We start from the raw sequence: 26,654 nt of genomic DNA, 5'->3' as shown, positions 1-26,654 counted from the left end.
CATTAACTTTAGTGATCTCCGACATACGAAGCCGGGAGTCGTTTCTGCCGACGTGAATTATGATCTTACTGTATTTACGTTTAGTTTTAGCCAGCAGCTTCAATTTGGATTCGATGTCGCCGGCTCTGGCCCCCGGGATACAATTGACTATGGACGCTGTGTTGTTAACCTCACGTTTCTCAGAACCGAGTCGCCAATAACCAGAGTTTGTTTCTTAGCGGGTGCGTCGCTGAGTGGAGAAAATCTATTTGAAACGTGAGCTGGTGGGTCTTTAATCGTGGGCTTTTTAAGGGTAGCACTATGCCCCCTCCGGACCGTCACCCAGCCGCCCTGGGCTCCCGGCTGCACGGGACAAGTCGATGGACTGCTAGTTGTAGCTAAGCTACGGGCTGAGCTAGGTGGCTTCGCTGCGGCTAGCGCGGGCCGGCTAACTACAGCTAACGAGGGTTCTAAGCTGCGGAGCCGAGCTTCTAAGTCGCTAAGCCTCGCCTCCATCGCTACCAACACACTACATTTATTACATGTACCACTACTGTTAATGGAGGCAGAGGAGTAAGTAAACATGAGACACTCGGAGCAAGAGAGAGCAGTGGAGCGAGAGGGAGAGAGAGAACACATCGCTGCTATAACTACGAGAACACAGAATCACAAAGCACCAGAGAGTAGGGGCTGGTATGTGAGGGTCTGTAACTATATACCGGTGATTTTAGCCGTAGTAGTACAGAGAGACAGTTGTGTTTAGCGGAGGAGCTAATTCAGATAGCGACTTCACCACCCGTGGCAATAACAGGAAGTGACGAAATGACGCAGCACGCTTACAGTAATGAGGATGAGCCGGATACTCGGCTGAAACGAGTATCCGGTACGGATAAAGCACTTTTGCCGAGTACGAGTTTTAGACGAGTAATCGGAGTCATTATCTGTGCTCCTCACACAGTGTCACAGCGCTCCGCCAGTCACACACGGCTCTGCTCACTCACTCACAGAACAGCTCTCTGTCTCTCAGTCACTCAGGTTCACTGCGCATCGGGACTGTTCCATAGGCTCAGTCAAGGAAGCAGAAATGATTCGTTAATTTCCCGACTGGGTCTTCGGGTACGAGTCTTTAGATCATTTTTCACGAGACCTGCATTGGCTCAGTAGAGGAGCGCTGGAGATGCGAGGGACGTTCACTGTCTCCCGGAGAAATGAACACTCTGTGTTTTTAGTATAGAAAGATGTGAATTATATTTGTTCACAAGTCATAATGACTGGTTTTGTTATTTTCACTTTACATTTACACTTACTTTACAGTAAAGTAAACCTCTATTAAATACAGTACAACATGACAGTTTGTATGGTTTGAAATTGTTATCTATTATCACACTGGCAGTTAGTTATCACGGCAAACAATTACACTGCACTAAACTTTAAGTGTTAATGTAAAGTTAAAATAACAAAACCAGTCTGTATGACTAGTCTGAACGAATATAATTCACGTATTTCTATACTAAAAACACAGAGTGTTCATTTCTCCGGGAGACAGTGAACGTCCCTTGCATCTCACTCACACACACACACACGCACACGCGCACACACACACACACACACACACCTGGTGTGGAAATAAATTTAAAAAAAATAAAAATAAAAAAATCATAAAAAAATTTCAAAGTTAAAAAAGAAAGTTATGTTGAATCAGCCCACTTCCGGGTTAAATCACACCCACTTCCGGATTAGGCCCCGCCCACTCCGAGTACGGATACGGATAATTCATATGGTTAACAGATACAGATACAGATAATGCTGTACTCGCTCATCCCTACTACTTATGAACTACATTGTTTATAAATGTAACTTTTCAACATGTTTTATGAACATTTTACCTGTTGTTCACAGCATTAGAGAAGCAAGGAGTGGTTTTACAAAAAAATGTTCTGTGAGGCAGCCCGGCATTGACAGTAGTAGGGATCTTGTTTATTATGGCACGAAACAAGGGCGATTCAATTTAATTGTCGCATAGGCTACATGACCTCACTCCCAGAGACGCAAGAAGAAAATCAAATATATTGTAACGGAATGGGTTTATGTTTATGTTTGGATTTGACGTATGTTCAGTAAAGTATGTTCACTGTGTTGAAGGAGCGTTCCGATATCCTGAGGGTCAGTGAAGGGGTCGGGGTGGGACATGTGACTGTTTGGACCAATAGGATGGGGTTGTTGGGGATGTCAGGCCCTCATTGGCTGGTTGTGTTGGGGATGGGGGGGCAATGAGGAAGTGAAGGGTTGTTGATGTGTGCGAGTGACGGAGTAAGAGTGAGAAGTGCACATGTTCGTGTAGATGATAATAAAAGTAACAAAGTAGACAAAATAGTAACGCACAATGACTTGGAGGAGTAACTTTAATCTGATTACTGGTTTGGAAATAGTAACGAGTTAGATTACTCGTTACTGAAAAAAGGGGTCAGATTAGAGTAACGCGTTACTAAGTAGCGCGTTACCGGCATCACTGCCTGTGAGACAATATTCGATCGCACCAAAAGAAGTGTCCGGCACATTCTGATTGGACGGGACATTTCTAGGCATTTTGCTACTATGATAAGTGCCTAGAAGTGTCCGGCTCATTCTGATTGGTCGGGACATTTCGAGGCATTTTTGCTACTATGATAAATGCCTACAAGTGTCCCATGTATTGTATTTTTCCCTAACCAAAAGTGTGGGACATTTCTAGGCATTTTGCCTCATAATAAGTGCCTGGAGGTGTCCGGCTCATTCTGATTGGTCGGGACATTTCTAGGCATTTTTGCTATAATGTAAAGTGCCTACAACTGTCCCATGTATTGTATTTTTCCCCAACACAAAGAAACCAAACAGATAAGTTTGGTTTATGGCAAGTCAATTTTACTTGATACTGGCAAGTGAGTTGATATTACAGCAGTAAAATGTACTTAAAATTTTCTTGTGAAAATTGAGAATTTCATCAAGTGAATCCACCAGGTTATATCTTTAAGTGTACCCTGTGTACAGCTAAGCATGATAAAATGGCTAAAATATCTGGACCAACCATATTAAATATAAGAAAAAATGTGGATGAACTCCATTATCTTGTTCTAGAAATAATTAGAAAGTTCTTCATTTCTTCCTGTGGAGGATTTGACTGTCTGGGAACCATTAACACAGATTCTAGTTAAACAGAGAATTCCCAGATCATAATTCAGTATCAGTTGTGATAAAAACAAGTTGCTTGCTTCCTTGACTGAACACTGATCAGACATCAGAAGCAAGGGAATCACCATGTTTATCCTCCTTCCACTTCTGCATTGACTTTGTGTGTTTGTATGTGTGTTTGTGTGTGTGTGTGTGTGTGTGTGTGTGTGTGTGTGTGTGTGTGTGTGTGTGTGTGTGTGTGTGTGTGTGTGTGTGTGTGTGTGTGTGTGTGTGTGTGTGCAGTGCTGAAGGTATGAGTCATTCAGATTGTCCAGAAGCAGTTCCTCTGAATGGACTTTGAAGATTAAGATGACAGACCAAAGAGAACCATTGCAGCCAGGCTTTCCATTTCAGAATCATAGGAGCCGACTGCTTGTTGATATGAGGAAGGCCACGTCCAGCTAGGTGGCTGGACACTGGAATACATTAACCAGAAGAGTCTTACTCACAATAACTTATAGATCAGTCAGAGGAATTAAAGCAAGACTGCTGGAGAACAACAATTGGTAAAATTGTTGATCAATACTCAGTTCTGCTCACAGTTTCAATCAGATTTTGACATTAATTATAAATGTACAGTTGATTGTTATAACATCCACCAAAGATGTCGTGTTTTCCTCTGCGTGTCTCTCTGTTAGTTGGCAGGAATATGCAAAAACTACTGGACTTATTACCATGAAACTTGGTGAAAAGATACAGTATGGGTCAAATTTACTTCTGGATCCACACTTATATTCAGTGTGGATCCAGAAGTACATTTTCACCTTCTTTAACATTGCAAGATAGAAGTTTTTTTTTTATTTCTCCGAGAATATAGCCTGAATCTTGAACCCTCCATCAGCACAGTGGTGACTATATAATGATAGCTCTGGGCTGAGCTGCCACAAGGCCTACAGAAGCTGCTGGACAATATATGTTTAGTTGTTTGAATTTGTGTTTGCTCCTGTTCAACAATAAAGATGTTGAAACCTGAATGGTTTGTCGCTGGCTGTGTTTGGAAAACCCCAGTGGCAACGTAGCTTGCCATACATTCATTTACGGGGAATTGTTAAACATTAACAGGACTTTTACCTAAGACTCAAGTTGTTGTGTTAAGTATGTGCATGGACTCCCCCTAGTTTGTGTCTATTGATCTCTGTGAATGTTGTTTTTGTAGTAACATAACTTTATCTATATATTATGTACAGACAAGCTCAGAAAATGAAAAAGTTTTATATAGGTTTTATAAAGAATAGTTTTCTTTCCTACATTTCCAGCTGTATTTGTGTATAAATAGTATAGACTTTTTTAAATTTTCAATATCTTCCAACACAATGCACAAATATAGTATACATCCTAATGCAACCTCAAACACCTTCCAAATAATATGTTCCATTTGTGTTAAAAGGTGTATGTTATCTAATTAAAATGTTCATTTAATTGGCTATTATATAATTTCACATGTTCTCTTGTCAAACTCATTCTGACTATCAGCTGCTGTAACGAGTGAATCCCGGTGTGGGAGCAATAAAGATCATCTTATCTTTTGATAAGTAATGACAAGTTAATATGACAGGATTTTTGTCATCGCGTCCGGAGTTGTTTTTTTTAAGTTGTCATTTGAAAAAGGATGAAGGCTAACATGATTTATGAGCTAAGCATTTGACATTTTGTTTAGATCTCTCTTTCGATCAATCAAATTGTATTTGTTCAGCCCTTATTCACAAATCTCAATTTTTCAACTGTGTGACATCCTCTGACCTTAGTAAGGAAAGACTACCAAAAAAAACATTATTTAAAGGGGAAAAAACATAGAAACCTCAGAGAGCCACATGTGAGGGATCCCTCTCCTGGAACAGACAGAAGTGTGATAGATGCAGCATGTAACTGAGAAGATAAAAAAAAAGTAAAAATGTGGAATATGGCCAAAATGGCCACTAAATGCAAGATAGCAGGCTTCCTGTTGTGTTTTTCCAATTGCACCTAAATACATTTTTTGTTTGTCTGGTCATGATACACCTGTGTGTCGAGTTTTGTGAAGATCGGTCAATGTGAACACGTTCCAGGGGTCTCGGGGGCACCGTTGAGCCATTTTGCGATGCCCATTGAAAATTCCTTCAGAATATGTAAATTTTCACTACTTTCTAACTTTCTGCAAATTTTGGTAAGAAGTTCAGCATGTTAAAGCCCTCAAAAAGCCAATTCATTTGCCTGAATAATAATAATAATAATAAATATGAAAACACAAGAATAGATGAATAATAATAATAATGAGCATGTTAAAGCCCTCAAATAGCCAATTAATTTGCCTGAATAATAATAATAATTATAAAATTTTTAGGGCTGCAAAGCAGCACTGGGTGGGCCCGAGCACATCCATTTTGAAGCGTTGCATGCTTTTTGTCTGAAAAAACAAAAATAACCAGTTCTGAGAGAGAAAGAGACGTGACCTTTGCAAGACATAAAGTTTCCTTTGATCTAGGAAGACTGAAATCAAAGGATTCATGGTCCATGTATGTCCGCGTTACAGAACATCGTGTTATAATGGCGTGTAATCAAACTTTGACGCCATGCCACGGTCACACCGTGTGATTAAAAAAAAATCCGTCAGTCAGTTTTTATCTCCATCTTGTCGTGATGACACTCATCTCAATTTGAAGTTGATCCGATGAAAACCCTGGTACAAGTGTATCAAAGAAAAATGTGGAATATGGCCAAAATGGCCACTAAACACAAAATATCAGGCTTCCTGTTTTGTTTTTACAATTGCACCCATAGACTTTTTTTGTTTGTTTGGTCATGATACACCTGTGTATTGATTTTTGTGAAGATCGGTCAATGGGAACATCTTCCGGGGGTCTCGGGCTGTCTCGGGGGGCACCGTTGAGCCATTTTGCGACGCCCATTGAAAATTCCTTCAGAATACGTACATTTTCACCACTTTCTAACTTTCTGCAAATTTTGGTAAGAAGTTGAGCATGTTAAAGTCCTCAAAAAGCCAATTAATTTGCCTGAATAATAATAATAATAAATAAATTTTTTAGGGCTGCAAAGCAGCACTGGGTGGGCCCGAGCACATCCATTTTGAAGTGTTGCATGCTTTTTGTCTGAAAAAACAAAAATAATGAAGCGTTGCATGCTTTTTGTCTGAAAGAGACGTAACCTTTGCAAGACATAAAGTTTCCTTTGATCTAGGAAGACTGAAATCAAAGGATTCATGGTCCATGTATGTCCGCGTTACAGAACATCGTGTTTTAATGGCGTGTAATCAAACTTTGACGCCACGCCACGGTCACACCGTGTGATTTAAAAAAAATCCGTCAGTCAGTTTTTATCTCCATCTTGTCGTGATGACACTCATCTCAATTTGAAGTTGATCCGATGAAAACCCTGGTACAAGTGTATCAAAGTAAAAATGTGGAATATGGCCAAAATGGCCACTAAATGCAAAATAGCAGGCTTCCTGTTGTGTTTTTCCAATTGCAACTAAAGACTTTTTTGTTTGTCTGGTCATGATACACCTGTATATCGATTTTTGTGAAGACCGGTCAATGTGAACACCTTCCGGGGGTCTCGGGGGGCACCGTTGAGCCATTTTGCGACGCCCATTGAAAATTCCTTCAGAATACGTAAATTTTCACCACTTTCTAACTTTCTGCAAATTTTGGTAAGAAGTTGAGCATGTTAAAGCCCTCAAAAAGCCAATTCATTTGCCTGAATAATAATAATAAGAAAGAAATACATATATACATGCATGCATAAATAAATAGATAGCCAGATAGATAGATAGATAGATAAATTACAGTTCATAGAGAATTAGTTGGGGATTATTTCAGTTTTCTTTTTGGTTTTAGGCAGTGGTGGGAAGTACTTAAGTAGTTAAGTAGATTTTTCACATATCTGTACTTTACTTGAGTATTTATTTTCCTGACGACTTTTAACTTTTACTCGCTACATTTGAGCACAAATAGCTGTACTTTCTACTTCTTACATTCTCAAAACTGGCTCGTTACTTGAGCAGCGGAGGTTGGCGGAACGTGCAGCTTTACGCACGGCGCACCTCTCTCTCGCTCTCTTGCTCCTGCAGGAGCTCGGTTCAGTCTTTATTATTAGGACCCAGGCACTGACAGACATGTGGCCCTGTTGAAAATGTAAGGATTATTATTCAGGCAAATGAATTGGCTTTTTGAGGGCTTTTATTAGGTGACTTTACATAATTTTTTGAAGGTATTCCTTTTTCAATTCACATTCGTTTTCCCTTTCCTGCTTCGTGTCAACATCTGCACATAAATACATAGCTCGAAGCAGCAAGTGGTTAACTTTTCTTAAAGAAAATATTGGAAGTAGTTGGTTTAAACAAAAACTGTTGGCAAATAGACTATCATTGGTTGGCTGTGTCTACTTAGTCTTACACGTCCACGTAAACAAAACAAACAGATTTAAAACAAGTCGAGATGGAAAAACAAACAACACAACCAATTATATAAGCAAACGCAAAAACAACTTTCAGCCAACACAACCAAAAACAAACACTGTGTCATGGACTACTACTACTGCATATTCACGCACACAATTCATTTATTTAATGGACCTCCCAAATGGAACCCTGGGTAATCAGGCCCATTTTTTCCACTCACTATAATGCCAATATAATTTTTGCAAAGATATTATATATCTATATATTGCCAATTCCAATCCTTAGACGCCCTTTGTGCTGACTCAACCCAACTTAGAGTGTCTTCACTTTGTCGTCCCTACAGGCAAGATACCCTACAGGTGTATTGTCACCCTGCTGGAAACAAATGCAAACACAACCCCAGGCCCATTCAGTGAAGATAGTCTAATGATAAATAAACAGGCTTACATGTAGATGCGTGGACAAGCTGGCGGGCAGGTATACAGGCAGGTTAACATCCAGGCAGTTAAAATGCAAAATACAGCTAATAGACACAAAAGGTTAATTTGGTCTATTCTTGTTCTTAGGTAGAATCAAGAGGCACTTGTTTATTCTGTTGTGTTGATTCTTTGTTGTCGCTAGAAGTTCAGATCGATTGTCCAATACTATTTTAACCTCAGCATCTCAGGTTCAAAATTTGTAAAATTATACATTATATATATAGTGTTGTTATAATTTTTTAGTCAGTTGAAATAAAATTTGGTACTTGTACTTTTACTTTTGATACTTAAGTACATTTCAACACCAGATACTTTTGATACTTAAGTACATTTAATATGAGCAACTCACTCTAAGACTTTAACTCAAGTCATTTTCTGACGGGTGACTTTTACTTTAACCGGAGTCACTGTCAAGTAAGATATCTGTACTTTTACTCAAGTATGGCTTTCAAGTTCTTTATACACCACTGGTTTTAGGAATGTTCTCTCGAATACGTAGACAGCATAAACAGGCAGTTGTGAGAGGAAACCAGACCCGGCCATTTATAGTCTCCCTTCCAGTCCTACAGAAGGGACAAACTGGACAAACACATGACGTCTGAGCACTACAGAATAGCCTGTCAGCGCCGAAATCCAATGTACAGTTCAAAATCATTAAAAGAAACACATTAACATCATGATTCCTTTAAGTTTTTGTGTCCGTGTTTGTCCCCCCCCCCCCCCAAAGCTGTAAACCTAGGGGAAACACTGTGTATGTTATAATGTTAACATCTATTTTTGCCTGTAAACAAAAGAGAGTACATTACCAATCAGCAGTTTATTTCTGCAGATATTCAGACTGCAGTGGTTTTCCTACCACACTGTAGATGTGATGCTACTGTGACTTGAACTTGTGCTGATGATGCAGTTTTGTGGCCTTAATGAGGTGTTCAAGCTTTAAATGTTGTCTGAGAACAGAAGGTAAAGGCAATTTGAAAATATCATTGGGTTGGTTTGATTCTAGTTGAACAACAAATCTAAATAATTCACTTGTTGATAATTATTATATTCACAAGAGGAAACACATCCTGTATGATGAGTGATGAATAAAGTCATCTCAATATTCTTACAATATTGTTATTTCACGTACTTAGTAATCTGTGTATAAAAACATTTTATACGCTTGATGTGTGTGTTCTTTTAAAGACTAGCTAGTGCATTATTTAAAAAAAATTATTCATGGTTTGACATGCTGATTTAATTTGAATATGAAAGCCCTTGATATCTGTAACCTCAGCTCCACATAAAGAGAACTTTAACTTTTGGTAGAAGGAGGAACATACTGTACAGTGTCAATGCTGCTTTAGCTGGAAGTAAATAAAACCCTGTTTAAATTTCAAACTGCTTACTCATCTGCTTTGTACCTCTGTAAACTGTTGGTCCTCTTTAAGTGGAATAAATGAATGTACCTTTGCATTCAACCACCTCTTGTTTGTGGTCAGGTTCGCTAAATACGCACAGATACTTCACTTTTGCATCTCATTCAGGATCCCCCCTGACTGTGTGATCCTTTCTGAAGAAAGCTTTGCAATTACACTTTCAAACACAGCTTGTCTTAGAACCACGTTTATTTACCAATTTCCACCACAATGGATAAATTCTTTCCCCGGTGTTGCAACATATTGAGGACTTAAGTTCTTACATTATCTAAGCCATAGGCTGGAATTGATTTAAACATCCAACTTCATATAAAAATATTAAAGTGACATGCCAGGGTTATAATGGCCTTTATATGAGCATAACACTGTGCTCAATACAGTCCTCAATATGTGTCTCTATAGGATTTTTTTATTGACTATTTCGATAGCAAAATGTTTTCATAATACAACACTTACAATTACATTCATTTCGATGTGGAAAAGTTGGAGATTTCATGATCATGATTATTATTATCACTCTGGGTTAAGGTGCAGGCTAATATGTAGTTAAGCTCTTCCCCTTTTTGTGGGTGGATACAGACTGGTTTCTCCTGTCCAAGACACACAGTTATTCTTCAGGTGGGACATTCAGCAACAACATACGGCAGTCTACAGTAAGAACCCCTAAGAATGTAATATGTAGTATGTGTATATGTTGCTAGCATGCTATATGCTGGGGTGGAAGCAGCTAAAATGACAATTTGACAAAGTGTTTTAATTAACACAAAATCTAACAAAAAACATTATTTGTGCAAATTTCTGTGAATACACTTAGACTAGACATCAATTCAACATGTTCACAGATTGTTTAGCTCAAAAAGAATTGAGAGTTGAGTAACAGTAAGAGTATTTTTTGTGAAAAAATTATTGAAAACTTTGAATGAACTGATGAAAGTAAAGGGTTGCAATGATAGAAAAAGGGGTAAGGTCTCTGTTAGGTCTCTTCTTGATTGGCTCCAAGATGTGAAACACAAGAAAATAAATAACTGGCTCCAATTGAATGACAGTAGGACTGAAGGAGTGTCTACTGCCAGCTCCTGTTCTGAAATGTGTTTACATAGGGTTTGCCTTGAAAATGGAAATAAATAACAGAAGCTTTTTACGATGATGTCACTATACATCAACATTTTGTTTTATCATAGGAGAGTGGTCCGACATGGGACGGTTTTCTTTACCTGTTGAACATTGTCCTGTGGTTTTTGCTCAGCACGCGCCTCTGTGTATGTGTGTGTGTGTGAGAGAGAGACAGACAGAGAGACAGACAGAGACAGAGATAGAGAGAGAGACAGGCAGAGACAGACTCCCCCATACCACTCTTCTTAAAATGATTTAAAGGTTGTCACTACTGCACTGATCTCCTCTGGATTTGGACAAGACTATTGCAACTCGCAGGTCTACCTGCTGGTGCTGTCCGACCTCTGCAGTTCATCCAGAACGCAGCAGCTCGACTGGTCTTAAACCTACAGTACCTCAATTCACTCACACTACACAGCTCCTCCGCTCCCTTCACTGGTTACCGGTGGCTGCCCGGGGCTTATAACTGCCCTTGACTAAGTCTTATCTACTTATATGCATACTTACTTGTTTTTAGCCCGGTTAGTTTATTTGTACGTGGTCTATTTGCATGAAGTCTATTTGTATAAAGGGTTTGAATTGATGACTCAAGCTTACTCGGTGGCTCTTACTATTCTATGGCTTTATTGTTATCTTCTCTCATTCAATTGTTATTTTAATGGATCTTACTATTGTACAGAACGTTGGTCAACCCTGGATGTTTTTTAAAATGTGCTTCATAAATAAACTTGATTTGAAAACAAATAAGAAAAGTGAGAAATAACAGTGCAGCACAGGGGTCCAGTGGTTAGCACTGTTGCCTCACAGCAAGCAGCTCCCTAGTTTGAATTCCAGGTGGACAGGAGTTTTTCTGTGAAGTGTTTGCATGTGTGGGTTTTCTCCAGGTGCTCCGGCTTCATCCCACAGTCCAAGCACATTGGTGATTAGGTTGATCAGTGACTATCAATTGACCATTGGGATACTCGTTGTTTGTCTCTGTATGTTGGCACTGTGATACGCTGGAGACCTGTCAAAGGTGTACCCCACCTGCTACCCTATATCAGCTGGGATTGGCTCAGGCACCCGTCTGTGACCCTAAAGGGCAGAATAGATAATGGATGTGATAGATGGAAGAAATAACAATAATGGTTGGTCATGGATGGCTTGCAACTCTATTACGAGTATTTGTGTTAACAAACTTTGAAATGATCAGACTTTATTTCTTTTGCAGTGATATCGTTTTAACCTTGGTTAACTAACTTTACATTGTTTTTATTTTAGATGAGAATGATCGCTTGCTGCAGGGCTTTGCTCCTGCTCATCCTGATTCCCGGAGTCTGTCAAGCTGGAAACATCTTGGTGTTACCCTGGGAAGGCAGCCATTGGTTAAACATGAATATTCTACTTCAAGCCCTGCACTCAAGAGGACACAATATCACTGTTGTGCATTCAAGCAAAAGCTTTTACATCCCAAACAACTCCTCCCATTACAACACTGTCACAGTCCAAGTGGAGAGGGGCGTGGATGAGGAGCTCTTCACAAATTGCTTATCCAAGGCAATTCAATTTGAGTTGGATACACTTCACTTGATAAAGTTTGGAGAAATGATAGGCTGCTTCTCTGAAATTCACAAAGTTGTGGGGGAATTTGTATCAACACTGCTAGATGACCGAGAGTTGATGAGAAACATTGAGGGCAGCAAGTTTGACCTGGTACTCACTGACCCTGCTGTGGGAGGTGGAGTCATTTTGGCCAAATATCTAAACCTTCCTCTGGTTTTTAATGTTCGCTGGCTGCTAGTTCTAGATGGTCAACTTGCTCTTGCTCCATCACCCGTATCCTATGTTCCTATGAAAGGATCTGGCAATAATGATAAAATGACCTTTTTTCAGAGAGTTAAAAATATGATTTTATATCTTATCAATCAAATATTTTACCACTTTGCAGTTAAGGTATACCAGAAGATATGTGACAAATATCTTGGGCCTGAAAATGAATTTAAACAGTTGGTGCTTAATGCAGATATTTGGTTGATGAGAACTGACTTTGTGTTTGATTTCCCACGTCCGACTGTGCCTAATGTTGTCTACATGGGAGGGTTTCACTGTAGCCCTGCAAAACCTTTGCCTCAACACCTAGAGGATTTTGTACAGAGCTCTGGAGAACATGGAGTCATCATCATGTCTCTGGGGACTTTTGTGACTGAACTTCCTGCTGACATGACCAACAAGATGGCTGCAGCTTTTGCTAAATTACCTCAGAAAGTCATCTGGAGGCATAAAGGTGACAGACCGGCCACTCTGGGCAACAACACTTTACTTGTCGACTGGATGCCACAGAATGACCTCCTAGGACATCCAAAGATTAAACTATTTGTTTCACACGGGGGAACAAACGGAGTTCAAGAGGCTATTTATCACGGAGTCCCAGTTGTGGGTCTACCTTTGTACTTTGACCAGAACGACAACCTGCTCCGTCTGAAAGAGAGAGGAGGAGCTAAGATTCTTACATTAGCCACAGTGGACAAACACAACAACTTCCTAGAAGCAATACAGGAAGTTTTGACTGAGCCCTCCTACAGGCTGAACATGCAGAGACTCTCCAGGCTGCACAGAGATCAGCCAATGAAACCACTGGACACTGCACTCTTCTGGATAGAGTTTGTCATAAGACACAAAGGTGCAGCTCACCTGAGAACGGAGTCCTACAAACTGCCCTGGTACTCCTACCACTCTGTAGATGTCATATTGTTCTTGATAACATCTGCACTAGTTATTTTGTTATTATTTGCTGGAATCTTATGGTCATGCTTCAGATTGTGTATCAAAAGAAAACTCAAATCTGACTGACAAGGGAGGATATATTTTCAAACTGGTTAAGATGTTTGGATGATCAGCTAAACACTGAAGGAGTACTTGTTTTAGTTTTGGACTGTCCTTTGAGTTGACTGTAAATTTCCTTCTTAACAACAGCTAAACAATAAAAGTACCTATCAGTTTTGACAACCAACTTGCTGAGTGAAGTCTAATTACTTTGTATTAGGCAGAGTCATCTAATCTTATGCAGTGTCATTTTAAAATTTAACTTTGACTATAAACAAAATAAACCTGTTAATGCTTTTCGGTCATTTACAGTGAGTAAAATATTAGATATAAAAAGTGTCACTTTTTAGAAGACTCTACAACAAACACACAGAAATATTATAGATCACAAACACACTATCAGGTCATGCCACCAACACATTGTCCCACAATGAAATAAGCAAACTGTTATGTTTGACATATGAATTTAATCTGACCATTTTTTAAAGTTTCTTGTTTACAGTAATTTGTTTCTGTAACAGATATTTGCTTAACAGCTAATCACCATGAACAACCTTTCCTCCATAATTTATTGTATCACCTGGGCGTGCCAGATCATAAAATTGCAGTGGTAAAGTCCTTCCAGGTGGGCTGGAGCACATTATCTGTTCTCTGGCAAAGGAGGAAGACTGAAACATCTTCACACCGGCTACTAATAAAGGTAGAATCAACATGTTTAAAACTTTAGCTAACAGTAATAGCTGACGTTGTAGCTGTTTTGCAATTAAAAAGTGTGTATTCACAGAAGTACATTTTTTATTGTCAGCAAAAACAAATGGTTTTTATTCTCTCTGGTACAGTTGCAATTGCTTGAATACGGACAAAATTAAGTTATAATATATACCATGCTGCATTGAGTATTGAAAATTATTAAAAACAAAAGTACTAAATAGACTTAATTTGTGTAAAAGGCAGTTTCTATTTAAGAATTAGTGATACCAACTTTCCCTTTGATGATAACATTACTTGTATTGAAAAGTATGTGTTTGATAAGATATAATTTAAGTCACCGTTTGCTTTTCCCCCCCGATTCAGAATAAAGATGGGTTATCCCTGGGTTGTGACCACTCTCTGGTTGATCTATGCACCTTTGGTTTATGGTGGCAAAGTGCTTGTTGTTCCAGTGGACGGGAGCCACTGGGTGAACATGAATGTCATTGTAGAGGAACTATACTCAAGGGGGCACCAGGTTTCTGTTCTGCGATCATTCGACAGCTGGTATATCAAGGAAACATCCCAATTCTATACTTCCGTCACACTTGATGCTGAGTCCGGATTTGATGAAGATTTTTTAACAAAGTTTGTGGCCCAACTCCTGAATATCCAGAGGGAAGGGAAGTCTGCCTGGACACGTTTTAAATTGGAAATGGAACTAATGCAAAAGGGTTCTGAGATGAATCAAAAAATGTGCAAAATGCTTGAGGTGCTTTTTGAAAACAAAGATCTAATACAGTCACTGCAGGATGCCAAATATGACCTTGTCCTCGCAGACCCTTTTAGCCCATTGGGTGTTATACTTGCTCACTACCTCAGGTTGCCAATTGTTTTTAATGTCAGATGGACCGGTCAAGGTGAAGGCCATTTTTCAATTGCACCTTCTCCTCTGTCTTATATTCCAATGCCAGGGTCTGAGCTATCAGATAAAATGAGCTTTCCTGAGAGAGTTCTTAACGTCATGATTTTTGGCTTCGCAGAATTCCAAATAGCACATTATGTGTCACCAATTTATGATCCCTTTATTAAAAAATATTTAGGTCTGGATGCAGATTTTCTTTCACTGTTTCAAGCAGCCGACCTGTGGCTGATGAGAGTGGACTTTGTGTTTGAGTTCCCTCGACCCACCATGCCTAATGTTGTCTACATGGGAGGGTTCCAGTGTAAACCTGCAAAACCTTTGCCTCAACACCTGGAGGATTTTGTCCAGAGCTCTGGAGAACATGGAGTCATCATCATGTCTCTGGGGACTTTTATTAGCACATTTCCGCAGGACTTAGCTGATGAGATCGCTACAGCTTTTGCTAAATTACCTCAGAAAGTCATCTGGAGGTACAAAGGGGACAGACCGGCCACTCTGGGCAACAACACTTTACTGGTCGACTGGATGCCACAGAATGACCTCCTGGGACATCCAAAGATTAAACTATTTGTGGCTCATGGGGGAACAAACGGAGTTCAAGAGGCTATTTATCACGGAGTTCCTATACTAGGACTTCCACTGATTTTTGACCAACATGATAATCTATTCAGAATTAAAGTCAGAGGAGCAGGAAAGATAATTGATTTTTTTACTATGAATTAAGACATCTTCTTTCAGGGAATTCAGGAAGTCTTGACTGAGTCCTCCTATGGGCTGAACATGCAGAGACTGTCCAGGCTGCACAGAGATCAGCCAATGAAACCACTGGACACTGCCCTCTTCTGGATAGAGTTTGTCATGAGACACAAAGGTGCAGCTCACCTGAGAACGGAGTCCTACAGACTGCCCTGGTACTCCTACCACTCTGTAGATGTCATATTGTTCTTGATAACAGTTGCACTAGTTATTTTGTTATCATTTGCTGGAATCGTATGGTCATGCTTCAGATTGTGTATCAAAAGAAAACTCAAATCTGACTAACAAGGAAGGATTTTTCAGATGTTACAGTTAGTCTGAATGATCAGTTGAACACTGAAAGAGCAGGTGTTTCGTGTTGGACTGTCCTTTGGGTTAACTGTACATTTCATCACATTAATCATTGTCTATGGACAAAATAAAATGAGTTTTGACTATCAACTTGTTAAGTGAAGTCTGTTTGATTAAAATGTTGTGTTATAGCGTCAACATTTATTTTTGCCTGTAAACAAAAGGGCACATTACCAATCAGCAGTTTATTTCTGCAGATATTCAGACTGCAGTGGTTTTCCTACCACACTGTAGATGTGATGCTACTGTGACTTGAACTTGTGCTGATGATGCACTTTTGTGGCCTTAATGAGGTGTTCAAGCTTTAAATGTTGTCTGAGAACAGAAGGTAAAGGCAGTTTGAAAAAATCATTGGGTTGGTTTGATTCTAGTTGAACAACAAATGATTTCTGTAACTTCAGCTCCACACAAAGATAACTTTAACATTTGGTAGAGGGAGGAACATACTGTACATTTCATTGCTGCTTTAGCTGGAAGTAAATAAAACATTGTTTAAATTTTAAACTGCTTACTCATCTGCTTTGTACCTCTATAAACTGTTGGTCCTCTTTAAGTGGAATAAAGGAATGTACCTCTGCATGTGTAAACCCTTTTTACATATTCGCTCTCGCTGTGGCACAGTATTGTTAGATTTCTAACAATAGTAAGAAAGTTATCTAAAAGAAATTGATCTTGTGGTTAAACTGCCTTTGACCCCCCTGTTCTAGGAACCCAGCTGACTAAGGAGCGGCCTTATCAGACATCACACATTTTCCTCTGGGACACAGAACGGTTGCAGCCTTCATATCATACCAATACAGAACATAAGTTCCAGACACAGAACAAAAGATTCACCCACCTCTTGTTTGTGGTCAGGTTCGCTAAATACGCACAGAGACTTCACTTTTGCATCTCATTCAGGATCCACCCTGCCTGTGTGATCCTTTCTGAAGAAAGCTTTGCAATTACACTTTCAAAGACAGCTTGTCTTAGAACTGCGTTTATTGACCAACTCCACCACAATGGATAAATTCTTTCCCCGGTGTTGCAACATATTGAGGACTAAAGTTCTTACATTATCTAAGCCATAGGCTTGAATTGATTTAAACATCCAACTTCATATAAAAATAAAAACCATATGTTCTCCGGACTGGATGAGAAGAGAGAACAACTTTAAATACAATGGAAATTGAAGTTGATCCGATGAAAACCCTGGTACAATTGTATCAAAGAAAAAATGTGGAATATGGCCAAAATGGCCACTAAATACAAAATATCAGGCTTCCTGATTTGTTTTTACAATTGCACCCAGAGACTTTTTTGTTTGTTTGGTCATGATACACCTGTATATCGATTTTTGTGAAGATAGGTCAATGGGAACACCTTCCGGGGGTCTCGGGGGGTCTCGGGGGGCACCGTTGAGCCATTTTGCGACGCCCATTGAAAATTCCTTCAGAATACGTAAATTTTCACCACTTTCTAACTTTCTGCAAATTTTGGTAAGAAGTTGAGCATGTTAAAGCCCTCAAAAAGCCAATTCATTTGCCTGAATAATAATAATAATAATAATAATAATTAATGGGGTGTAATCAAATTTTGACACCACGCCACGGTCACACCGTGTGATTAAAAAAAAATCCGTCAGTCAGTTTTTATCTCCATCTTGTTGTGATGACACTCATCTCAATTTGAAGTTGATCCGATGAAAACCCTGGTACAAGTGTATCAAAGAAAAAATGTGGAATATGGCCAAAATGGCCACTAAATACAAAATATCAGGCTTCCTGATTTGTTTTAACAATTGCACCCAGAGACTTTTTATGTTTGTTTGGTCATGCTACACCTGTATATCGATTTTTGTGAAGATAGGTCAATGGGAACACCTTCCGGGGGTCTCGGGGGGTCTCGGGGGGCACAGTTGAGCCATTTTGCAACGCCCATTGAAAATTCCTTCAGAATACGTAAATTTTCACCACTTTCTAACTTTCTGAAAATTTTGGTAAGAAGTTGAGCATGTTAAAGCCCTCAAAAAGCCAATTCATTTGCCTGAATAATAATAATAATAATAATAATAATAATAATAATAACTAAAATTTTTAGGGCTGCAAAGCAGCACTGGGTGGGCCCGAGCACATCCATTTTGAAGCGTTGCATGCTTTTTGTCTGAAAAAACAAAAATAACCAGTTCTGAGAGAGAAAGAGACGTGACCTTTGCAAGACATAAAGTTTCCTTTGATTTAGGAAGACTGAAATCAAAGGATTCATGGTCCATGTATGTCCGCGTTACAGAACATCGTGTTTTAATGGCGTGTAATCAAATTTTGACGCCATGCCACGGTCACACCGTGTGATTAAAAAAAAATCCGTCAGTCAGTTTTTATCTCCATCTTGTTGTGATGACACTCATCTCAATTTGAAGTTGATCCGATGAAAACCCTGGTACAAGTGTATCAAAGAAAAAATGTGGAATATGGCCAAAATGGCCACTAAATACAAAATATCAGGCTTCCTGATTTGTTTTTACAATTGCACCCAGAGACTTTTTTGTTTGTTTGGTCATGATACACCTGTATATCGATTTTTGTGAAGATAGGTCAATGGGAACACCTTCCGGGGGTCTCAGGGGGTCTCGGGGGGCACCGTTGAGCCATTTTGCGACGCCCATTGAAAATTCGTTCAGAATACGTAAATTTTCACCACTTTCTAACTTTCTGCAAATTTTGGTAAGAAGTTGAGCATGTTAAAGCCCTCAAAAAGCCAATTAATTTGCCTGAATAATAATAATAATAATAAATACACCTGTGTATTGATTTTTGTGAAGATCGGTCAATGGGAACACCTTCCGGGGGTCTCGGGCTGTCTCGGGGGGCACCGTTGAGCCATTTTGCGACGCCCATTGAAAATTCCTTCAGAATACGTAAATTTTCACCACTTTCTAACTTTCTGCAAATTTTGGTAAGAAGTTGAGCATGTTAAAGCCCTCAAAAAGCCAATTCATTTGCCTGAATAATAATAATAAATATTAACTAAAATTTTTAGGGCTGCAAAGCAGCACTGGGTGGGCCCGAGCACATCCATTTTGAAGCGTTGCATGCTTTTTGTCTGAAAAAACAAAAATAACCAGTTCTGAGAGAGAAAGAGACGTGACCTTTGCAAGACATAAAGTTTCCTTTGATCTAAGAAGACTGAAATCAAAGGATTCATGGTCCATGTATGTCCGCGTTACAGAACATCGTATTTTAATGGCGTGTAATCAAATTTTGACGCCACGCCACGGTCACACCGTGTGATTAAAAAAAAATCCGTCAGTCAGTTCTTATCTCCATCTTGTTGTGATGACACTCATCTCAATTTGAAGTTGATCCGATGAAAACCCTGGTACAAGTGTATCAAAGAAAAAATGTGGAATATGGCCAAAATGGCCACTAAATACAAAATATCAGGCTTCCTGTTTTGTTTTTACAATTGCACCCAGAGACTTTTTTGTTTGTTTGGTCATGATACACCTGTATATCGATTTTTGTGAAGATAGGTCAATGGGAACACCTTCCGGGGGTCTCGGGGGGTCTCGGGGGGCACAGTTGAGCCATTTTGCAACGCCCATTGAAAATTCCTTCAGAATACGTAAATTTTCACCACTTTCTAACTTTCTGAAAATTTTGGTAAGAAGTTGAGCATGTTAAAGCCCTCAAAAAGCCAATTCATTTGCCTGAATAATAATAATAATAATAATAATAATAATAACTAAAATTTTTAGGGCTGCAAAGCAGCACTGGGTGGGCCCGAGCACATCCATTTTGAAGCGTTGCATGCTTTTTGTCTGAAAAAACAAAAATAACCAGTTCTGAGAGAGAAAGAGACGTGACCTTTGCAAGACATAAAGTTTCCTTTGATTTAGGAAGACTGAAATCAAAGGATTCATGGTCCATGTATGTCCGCGTTACAGAACATCGTGTTTTAATGGCGTGTAATCAAATTTTGACGCCATGCCACGGTCACACCGTGTGATTAAAAAAAAATCCGTCAGTCAGTTTTTATCTCCATCTTGTTGTGATGACACTCATCTCAATTTGAAGTTGATCCGATGAAAACCCTGGTACAAGTGTATCAAAGAAAAAATGTGGAATATGGCCAAAATGGCCACTAAATACAAAATATCAGGCTTCCTGATTTGTTTTTACAATTGCACCCAGAGACTTTTTTGTTTGTTTGGTCATGATACACCTGTATATCGATTTTTGTGAAGATAGGTCAATGGGAACACCTTCCGGGGGTCTCAGGGGGTCTCGGGGGGCACCGTTGAGCCATTTTGCGACGCCCATTGAAAATTCGTTCAGAATACGTAAATTTTCACCACTTTCTAACTTTCTGCAAATTTTGGTAAGAAGTTGAGCATGTTAAAGCCCTCAAAAAGCCAATTAATTTGCCTGAATAATAATAATAATAATAAATACACCTGTGTATTGATTTTTGTGAAGATCGGTCAATGGGAACACCTTCCGGGGGTCTCGGGCTGTCTCGGGGGGCACCGTTGAGCCATTTTGCGACGCCCATTGAAAATTCCTTCAGAATACGTAAATTTTCACCACTTTCTAACTTTCTGCAAATTTTGGTAAGAAGTTGAGCATGTTAAAGCCCTCAAAAAGCCAATTCATTTGCCTGAATAATAATAATAAATATTAACTAAAATTTTTAGGGCTGCAAAGCAGCACTGGGTGGGCCCGAGCACATCCATTTTGAAGCGTTGCATGCTTTTTGTCTGAAAAAACAAAAATAACCAGTTCTGAGAGAGAAAGAGACGTGACCTTTGCAAGACATAAAGTTTCCTTTGATCTAAGAAGACTGAAATCAAAGGATTCATGGTCCATGTATGTCCGCGTTACAGAACATCGTATTTTAATGGCGTGTAATCAAATTTTGACGCCACGCCACGGTCACACCGTGTGATTAAAAAAAAATCCGTCAGTCAGTTCTTATCTCCATCTTGTTGTGATGACACTCATCTCAATTTGAAGTTGATCCGATGAAAACCCTGGTACAAGTGTATCAAAGAAAAAATGTGGAATATGGCCAAAATGGCCACTAAATACAAAATATCAGGCTTCCTGTTTTGTTTTTACAATTGCACCCAGAGACTTTTTTGTTTGTTTGGTCATGATACACCTGTATATCGATTTTTGTGAAGATAGGTCAATGGGAACACCTTCCGGGGGTCTCGGGGGGTCTCGGGGGGCACCGTTGAGCCATTTTGCGACGCCCATTGAAAATTCGTTCAGAATATGTAAATTTTCACCACTTTCTAACTTTCTGCTAATTTTGGTAAGAAGTTGAGCATGTTAAAGCCCTCAAAAAGCCAATTCATTTGCCTGAATAATAATAATAATAAATAATAATAATAATAATAATAATAATAATAATAATCCTTACAATTTCAATAGGGTCTCACCAGACACCTTTGATGTCTGTGCTCGGGCCCTAATAATAATAATAATAAAGATAGATTTTAAATTAAAAAAACAGTAAGGTAGCTAAGGAGGGTGCATTGAGCGTCTGTCTATCTAAGTAAACTGTAATTGAACTATAAAATGTAACTGTAAATTAGGGCTGCAAAGCAGCACTGGGTGGGCCCGAGCACATCCATTTTGAAGCGTTGCATGCTTTTTGTCTGAAAAAACAAAAATAACCAGTTCTGAGAGAGAGAGAGACGTAACCTTTGCAAGACATAAAGTTTCCTTTGATCTAGGAAGACTGAAATCAAAGGATTCATGGTCCATGTATGTCCGCGTTACAGAAGATCATGTTTTAATGGCGTGTAATCACACTTTGACGCCACGCCAAGGTCACACCATGTGATTAAAAAAAAATCCGTCAGTCAGTTTTTATCTCCATCTTGTTGTGATGACACTCATCTCAATTTGAAGTTGATCCGATGAAAACCCTGGTACAAGTGTATCAAAGAAAAAATGTGGAATATGGCAAAAATGGCCACTAAATGCAATATAGCAGGCTTCCTGTTGTGTTTTTCCAATTGCACCCAGAGACTTTTTTGTTTGTCTGGTCATGATACACCTGTATATCGATTTTTGTGAAGATAGGTCAATGGGAACACCTTCCGGGGGTCTCGGGCTGTCTCGGGGGGCACCGTTGAGCCATGTTGCGTCGCCCATTGAAAATTCCTTCAGAATACGTAAATTTTCAACACTTTCTAACTTTGTGCAAATTTTGGTAAGAAGTTGAGCATGTTAAAGCCCACAAAAAGCCAATTCATTTGCCTGAATAATAATAATAATAATAACTAGGGCTACGTTGTAGCACTTGCGGGCCCGAGCACCTGCACGTTGAAGTCTTTTGCGGTCGGGGGAGAGAGCGATCAATGACCAAGCGCACGTCTCCGCGTTGGATGCGTTTTCCTCTCTGTGGCAAGGATAAACACTTCACTTCCTGTAGCCACCAGGGGGCGCTGTGATTTAAAGTCATGATTTCTGTGTAGATGTCATCAGGCTGGGACTCTAGTCTTACATGTCTAGTTTGGACTCAATTGGACAATAAACGCATCACTTCCTGTAGCCACCAGGGGGCGCTGTGATTTAAAGTCATGATTTCTGTGTAGATGTCATCAAGCCGGGACTCTAGTCTTGCATGTCTAGTTTGGACTCGATAGGACAATATATGTCCGAGATACAGAATCACGTGTTTTGATGCCGTTTAATCAAACTTCGACGCCACGGTCACACGGCCTTACAACCATATGAATATCTTCAGGGGGGGGGGGCTGTTGATACACACATGTAGCTTGAGTGAGATAGAACCATGAACACTGAAGTAACAGCATTTCGTGTTTCACGGCGAGTTGATGAACTTTGACGCAACGCCACGGTCACACGGTGTGACGAAAAAACAATCCCTAAATCTTTTTTTATCTCCATCTTGTTGTGATGACACTCATCTGAATTTAAAGATGAACTGATGAAAGCCCTGGGACAAGTATGTCAAAGTAAAAATGTGGAATATGGTCAAAATGGCCACTAAATCCAAAATGGCGGACTTCCTGTTTGGTCTAACATATCGATCCAAGAGACTTATTTGTTTGTTATGAAAAGACACATGCCATAATCAATTTTTGTACATGTCAACCAATCGTAGTGCCAGGGCTGCCCTTTAGGGGGCGCTAGTCAGTTTTTTTGCCACGCCCATTTCTTAAAACCATATGAATATCTTAAGGGGGGGGATGTTAACACACACGTGTAGTTTGAGTGAGATGGAACCATGAACACGGAAGTTACAGCAATTTCGTGTGTCATGGCGAGTTGATGAACTTTGATGCCACGCCATTAATACTGTGTTTGACGAAAAGTCACAGTAATCTTATATCTTCATTATCAATGTCTTGAGACCCATTTGATACAGTTTGACATGGTTGAGGTCAGTGGATGAGGAGAAATACATCCAAGTGTAAGACATGCAAAAAAACATACATTTCCTGATGCCACCAGGGGGCGCTGTGATATTAAGTCATGATTTCAGTGCAGATGTCATCAAGCCGGGTCTCTTGTCTTATGTGTCTAGTTTGGACTCGATTGGATCGTGTTTGTCCGAGATACAGAACCTCGTGTTTTGATGGCGTTTAATCAAATTTTGATGCCACACCAAGGTCACACGGTGTGGCGAAAAGTTGATTTTTTAAGTCAACTTTTTTCTCCATCTTGTTGTGATGACACTCATCTGAATTTGAAGTTGATCTGATGAAAGCCCTGGGACAAGTACATTAAAGTAAAAATCGCCAAAATGGCCACTAAATCCAAAATTGCGGGCTTCCTGTTGCGTTTTTCATAATGCCCTTTGTGACTTTTTTTCATGATTAGTCACGATACACCTCTTGCCCGATTTTGGTGAAAATCGGTTATGTGGAAACCTAGGGGCTGGGTTCCAGGGGGCGCTGTTGAGCCATTTTGCCACGCCCATTTCCAAATACACCAGAATACGTAAATTTTCACCACCCTCTAATTTTCTGCAAAGTTTGGTAAGAAGTTCAGCATGTTAAAGCCCTCAAAAAGCCAATTCACTTTAATCACAATAATAATAATAATAACTAGGGCTACGTTGTAGCACTAACGGGCCCGAGCACACGCGCGTTTCAAGTCTGTCGCGGTCGGGGAAGACACAGCGTTCAATGACCAAGCGCTCGTCTCCGCGTTGCATGCGTTTTTTGAACTGTGGCAAGGATAAACGCTTCACTTCCTGTAGCCAGCAGGTGGTGCTGTGATTTTAAGTCATGGTGTCTCTGTAGATGTCATCAGGTCGTGACTCTTGTCTTACATGTCTAGTTTGGACTTGATTGAACCAAATATGCCTGAGATACAGAAGCTTGTGTTTCGATGGCGTGCAATCAAAGTCTGTCGCCAGGCCACGGTCACACACTGTAACGTACATGTTAAATATACTATTTTTACCCTCAATTATGAACTAAAGTTATCTATCAACATTAATTGTCAAACATCTGTAAGTGTAGCTGAGTTTCCAACACATTAAAACTGTTTGAAAGAACTCCTATGACCTGTGAAAGAAAATGTGGTCCTTGGTCAATTCATGGTCTTATACTGCCATCTACTGTCTAAACATTGCCAGGTCAGCTTATTTGACTCAAATATGAGTCAATGTGTTTCCTTCAGACTTTGTTGAACGCCACGATCACACGGTGTGATAAAAAAATTATCTTTTGATAACTTTACACTTTCAGATTGTTGTGATGGCACTCATTTAAATTTTAAGTTGATATGATGAAAGGCCTACGACAAGTACATCAAAGTAAAAACGTGAAATATGGCCAAAATGGCCACTAAATCCAAAATGGCGGACTTCCTGTTGAGTTTTGCATAACGCACTGATATACTTTTTTGTGCGTCTGGTCACGATACACAACTGGGTATTTTTTTCGTGAGGATCGGTGAATGCTAAATGAGGGGCTTTTCTGCAGGTGGCGCTGTTGAGCAATTTTGCCACGCCCATTTCCAAATCCTCAAGAATACGTAAATTTTCACCGCCTCCTAATTTACTGCAAAGTTTAAAACATTTTTGAACACGTTAAAGCCCTCAAAAAGCCAATCACTTTGTATGAAGAAAAATAATAATAAAAATAATAATAATAATCTTTTCAATTTCAATAGGGCCTCCCACCGGAGGTGCTCGGGCCCTAATAACTAGGGCTACGTTGTAGCACTAACGGGCCCGAGCACACGCGCGTTTCAAGTCTGTTGCGGTCGGGGAAGAGACAGCGTTCAATGACCAAGCGGCCGTCTCCGCGTTGCATGGGTTTTTTGCACTGCGTCAAGGATAAACGCTTCACTTCCTGTAGCCAGCAGGTGGCGCTGTGATTTTAAGTCATGGTGTCTCTGTAGATGTCATCAGGTCGTGACCCTTGTCTTACATGTCTAGTTTGGTCTTGATTGAACCAAATATGCCTGAGATACAGAAGCTCGTGTTTCGATGGCGTGTAATCAAACTTTGACGCCTGGCCACGGTTACACGCTGTAACCTATAGCTGATGTTTTGATAACTTTAGTACTTCATCTTCTTGTGAAGACACTCATCTAAATTTTAAGTTGATCTGATGAAAGCCCTCCGACAAGTATGTCAAAGTAAATATGCAGAAAATCGCCAAAATGGCCACCAAATCCAAAATGGCGGGCTTCCTGTTTACTCTAGCATATCTATCCAAGAGACTTATTTCTTTGTCATGAAAAGACACATGTCCCCGTCGATTTTTGTAGAAGTAGGCCAAATGTAGTGCCGGGGCTGCCCCTTAGGGGGCGCTAGTCAGTTATTCTGCCACGCCCATTCCTTAATCCCGTCTGACAGCTTTCAGGGGGGAGCTGTTGACACACACATGTAGTTTGAAGGAGATTGAACCTTGAACACCGAAGTTATAGTAATTTCGTGTGTCATGGCGAGTTGGTGAACTTTGATGCCACGCCATTAATATGGCGTTTGACGAAAAGTCACAGTAATCTAATATCTTAATTATCAATGTCTTGAGACCCATTCGCCACAGTTTGACATGGTTGCGCAAAGTGGATGAGGAGAAATACTTCCAAGTGTAAGACATACAAAAAACAAGACATTTGCTGTTGCCACCAGGGGGCGCTGTGATTTTTAGTCACGATTTCTGTGTTGTTGTCTTCGGGTCGTGATTCTTGTGTTATGTGTCTAGTTTGGACTTGATTGGACCAAATATGTCCGAGATACAGACGCCCGTGTTTTGATGGCGTTTCATCAAACTTTGACGCCACGCCACGGTCACAGGCTCTGACGAAAAGTTGATTTTTTTGATAACTTTAGTACTCCATATTGTTTTGATGAGACTCGTCTAAATTTTAAGTTGATCCGATGAAAGCCCTACGACAAGTACATCAAAGTAAAAACGTGGAATATCGCCAAAATGGCGACTAAATCCAAAATGGCGGACTTCTTGTTGCTTTTTTCATAACGCACTGAGAGACTTTTTTGTGCGTCTGGTCACGATACACAACTGGGTATTTTTTTTGTGAGGATCGGTGAATGCT

The 26,654-nt window shown here is 39.8% G+C and overlaps 2 protein-coding genes across 2 annotated transcripts; both read left to right on the top strand.

The window, feature by feature from the left end:
• The first annotated feature begins 11,852 nt into the window (after positions 1–11,852).
• On the top strand, positions 11,853–13,463 carry LOC133027840 (UDP-glucuronosyltransferase 2C1-like). The gene has a single exon (XM_061094983.1). The coding sequence runs from the start codon at positions 11,853–11,855 to the stop codon at positions 13,419–13,421; it is 1,569 nt and encodes a 522-aa protein (XP_060950966.1). The 3' UTR covers positions 13,422–13,463.
• A 1,033-nt stretch (positions 13,464–14,496) lies between these two features.
• On the top strand, positions 14,497–16,050 carry LOC133027883 (UDP-glucuronosyltransferase 2B14-like). Its single transcript, XM_061095030.1, is given in 1 exon segment — positions 14,497–16,050. A coding segment is annotated over 1 exon segment (1,470 nt). The 5' UTR covers positions 14,497–14,580.
• Positions 16,051–26,654: the final 10,604 nt, after the last annotated feature.

Source organism: Limanda limanda, chromosome 21, assembly GCF_963576545.1.
Source record: "Limanda limanda chromosome 21, fLimLim1.1, whole genome shotgun sequence".
In the NCBI taxonomy this organism is placed as follows: domain Eukaryota; kingdom Metazoa; phylum Chordata; class Actinopteri; order Pleuronectiformes; family Pleuronectidae; genus Limanda; species Limanda limanda.
This window is presented reverse-complemented; position numbering and strand designations above follow the sequence as displayed.

Excerpts from the sequence above, each read along its gene's own strand:
- LOC133027840 (XM_061094983.1), top strand. The coding sequence starts at position 11,853 with ATGAGAATGATCGCTTGCTGCAGGGCTTTGCTCCTGCTCATCCTGATT.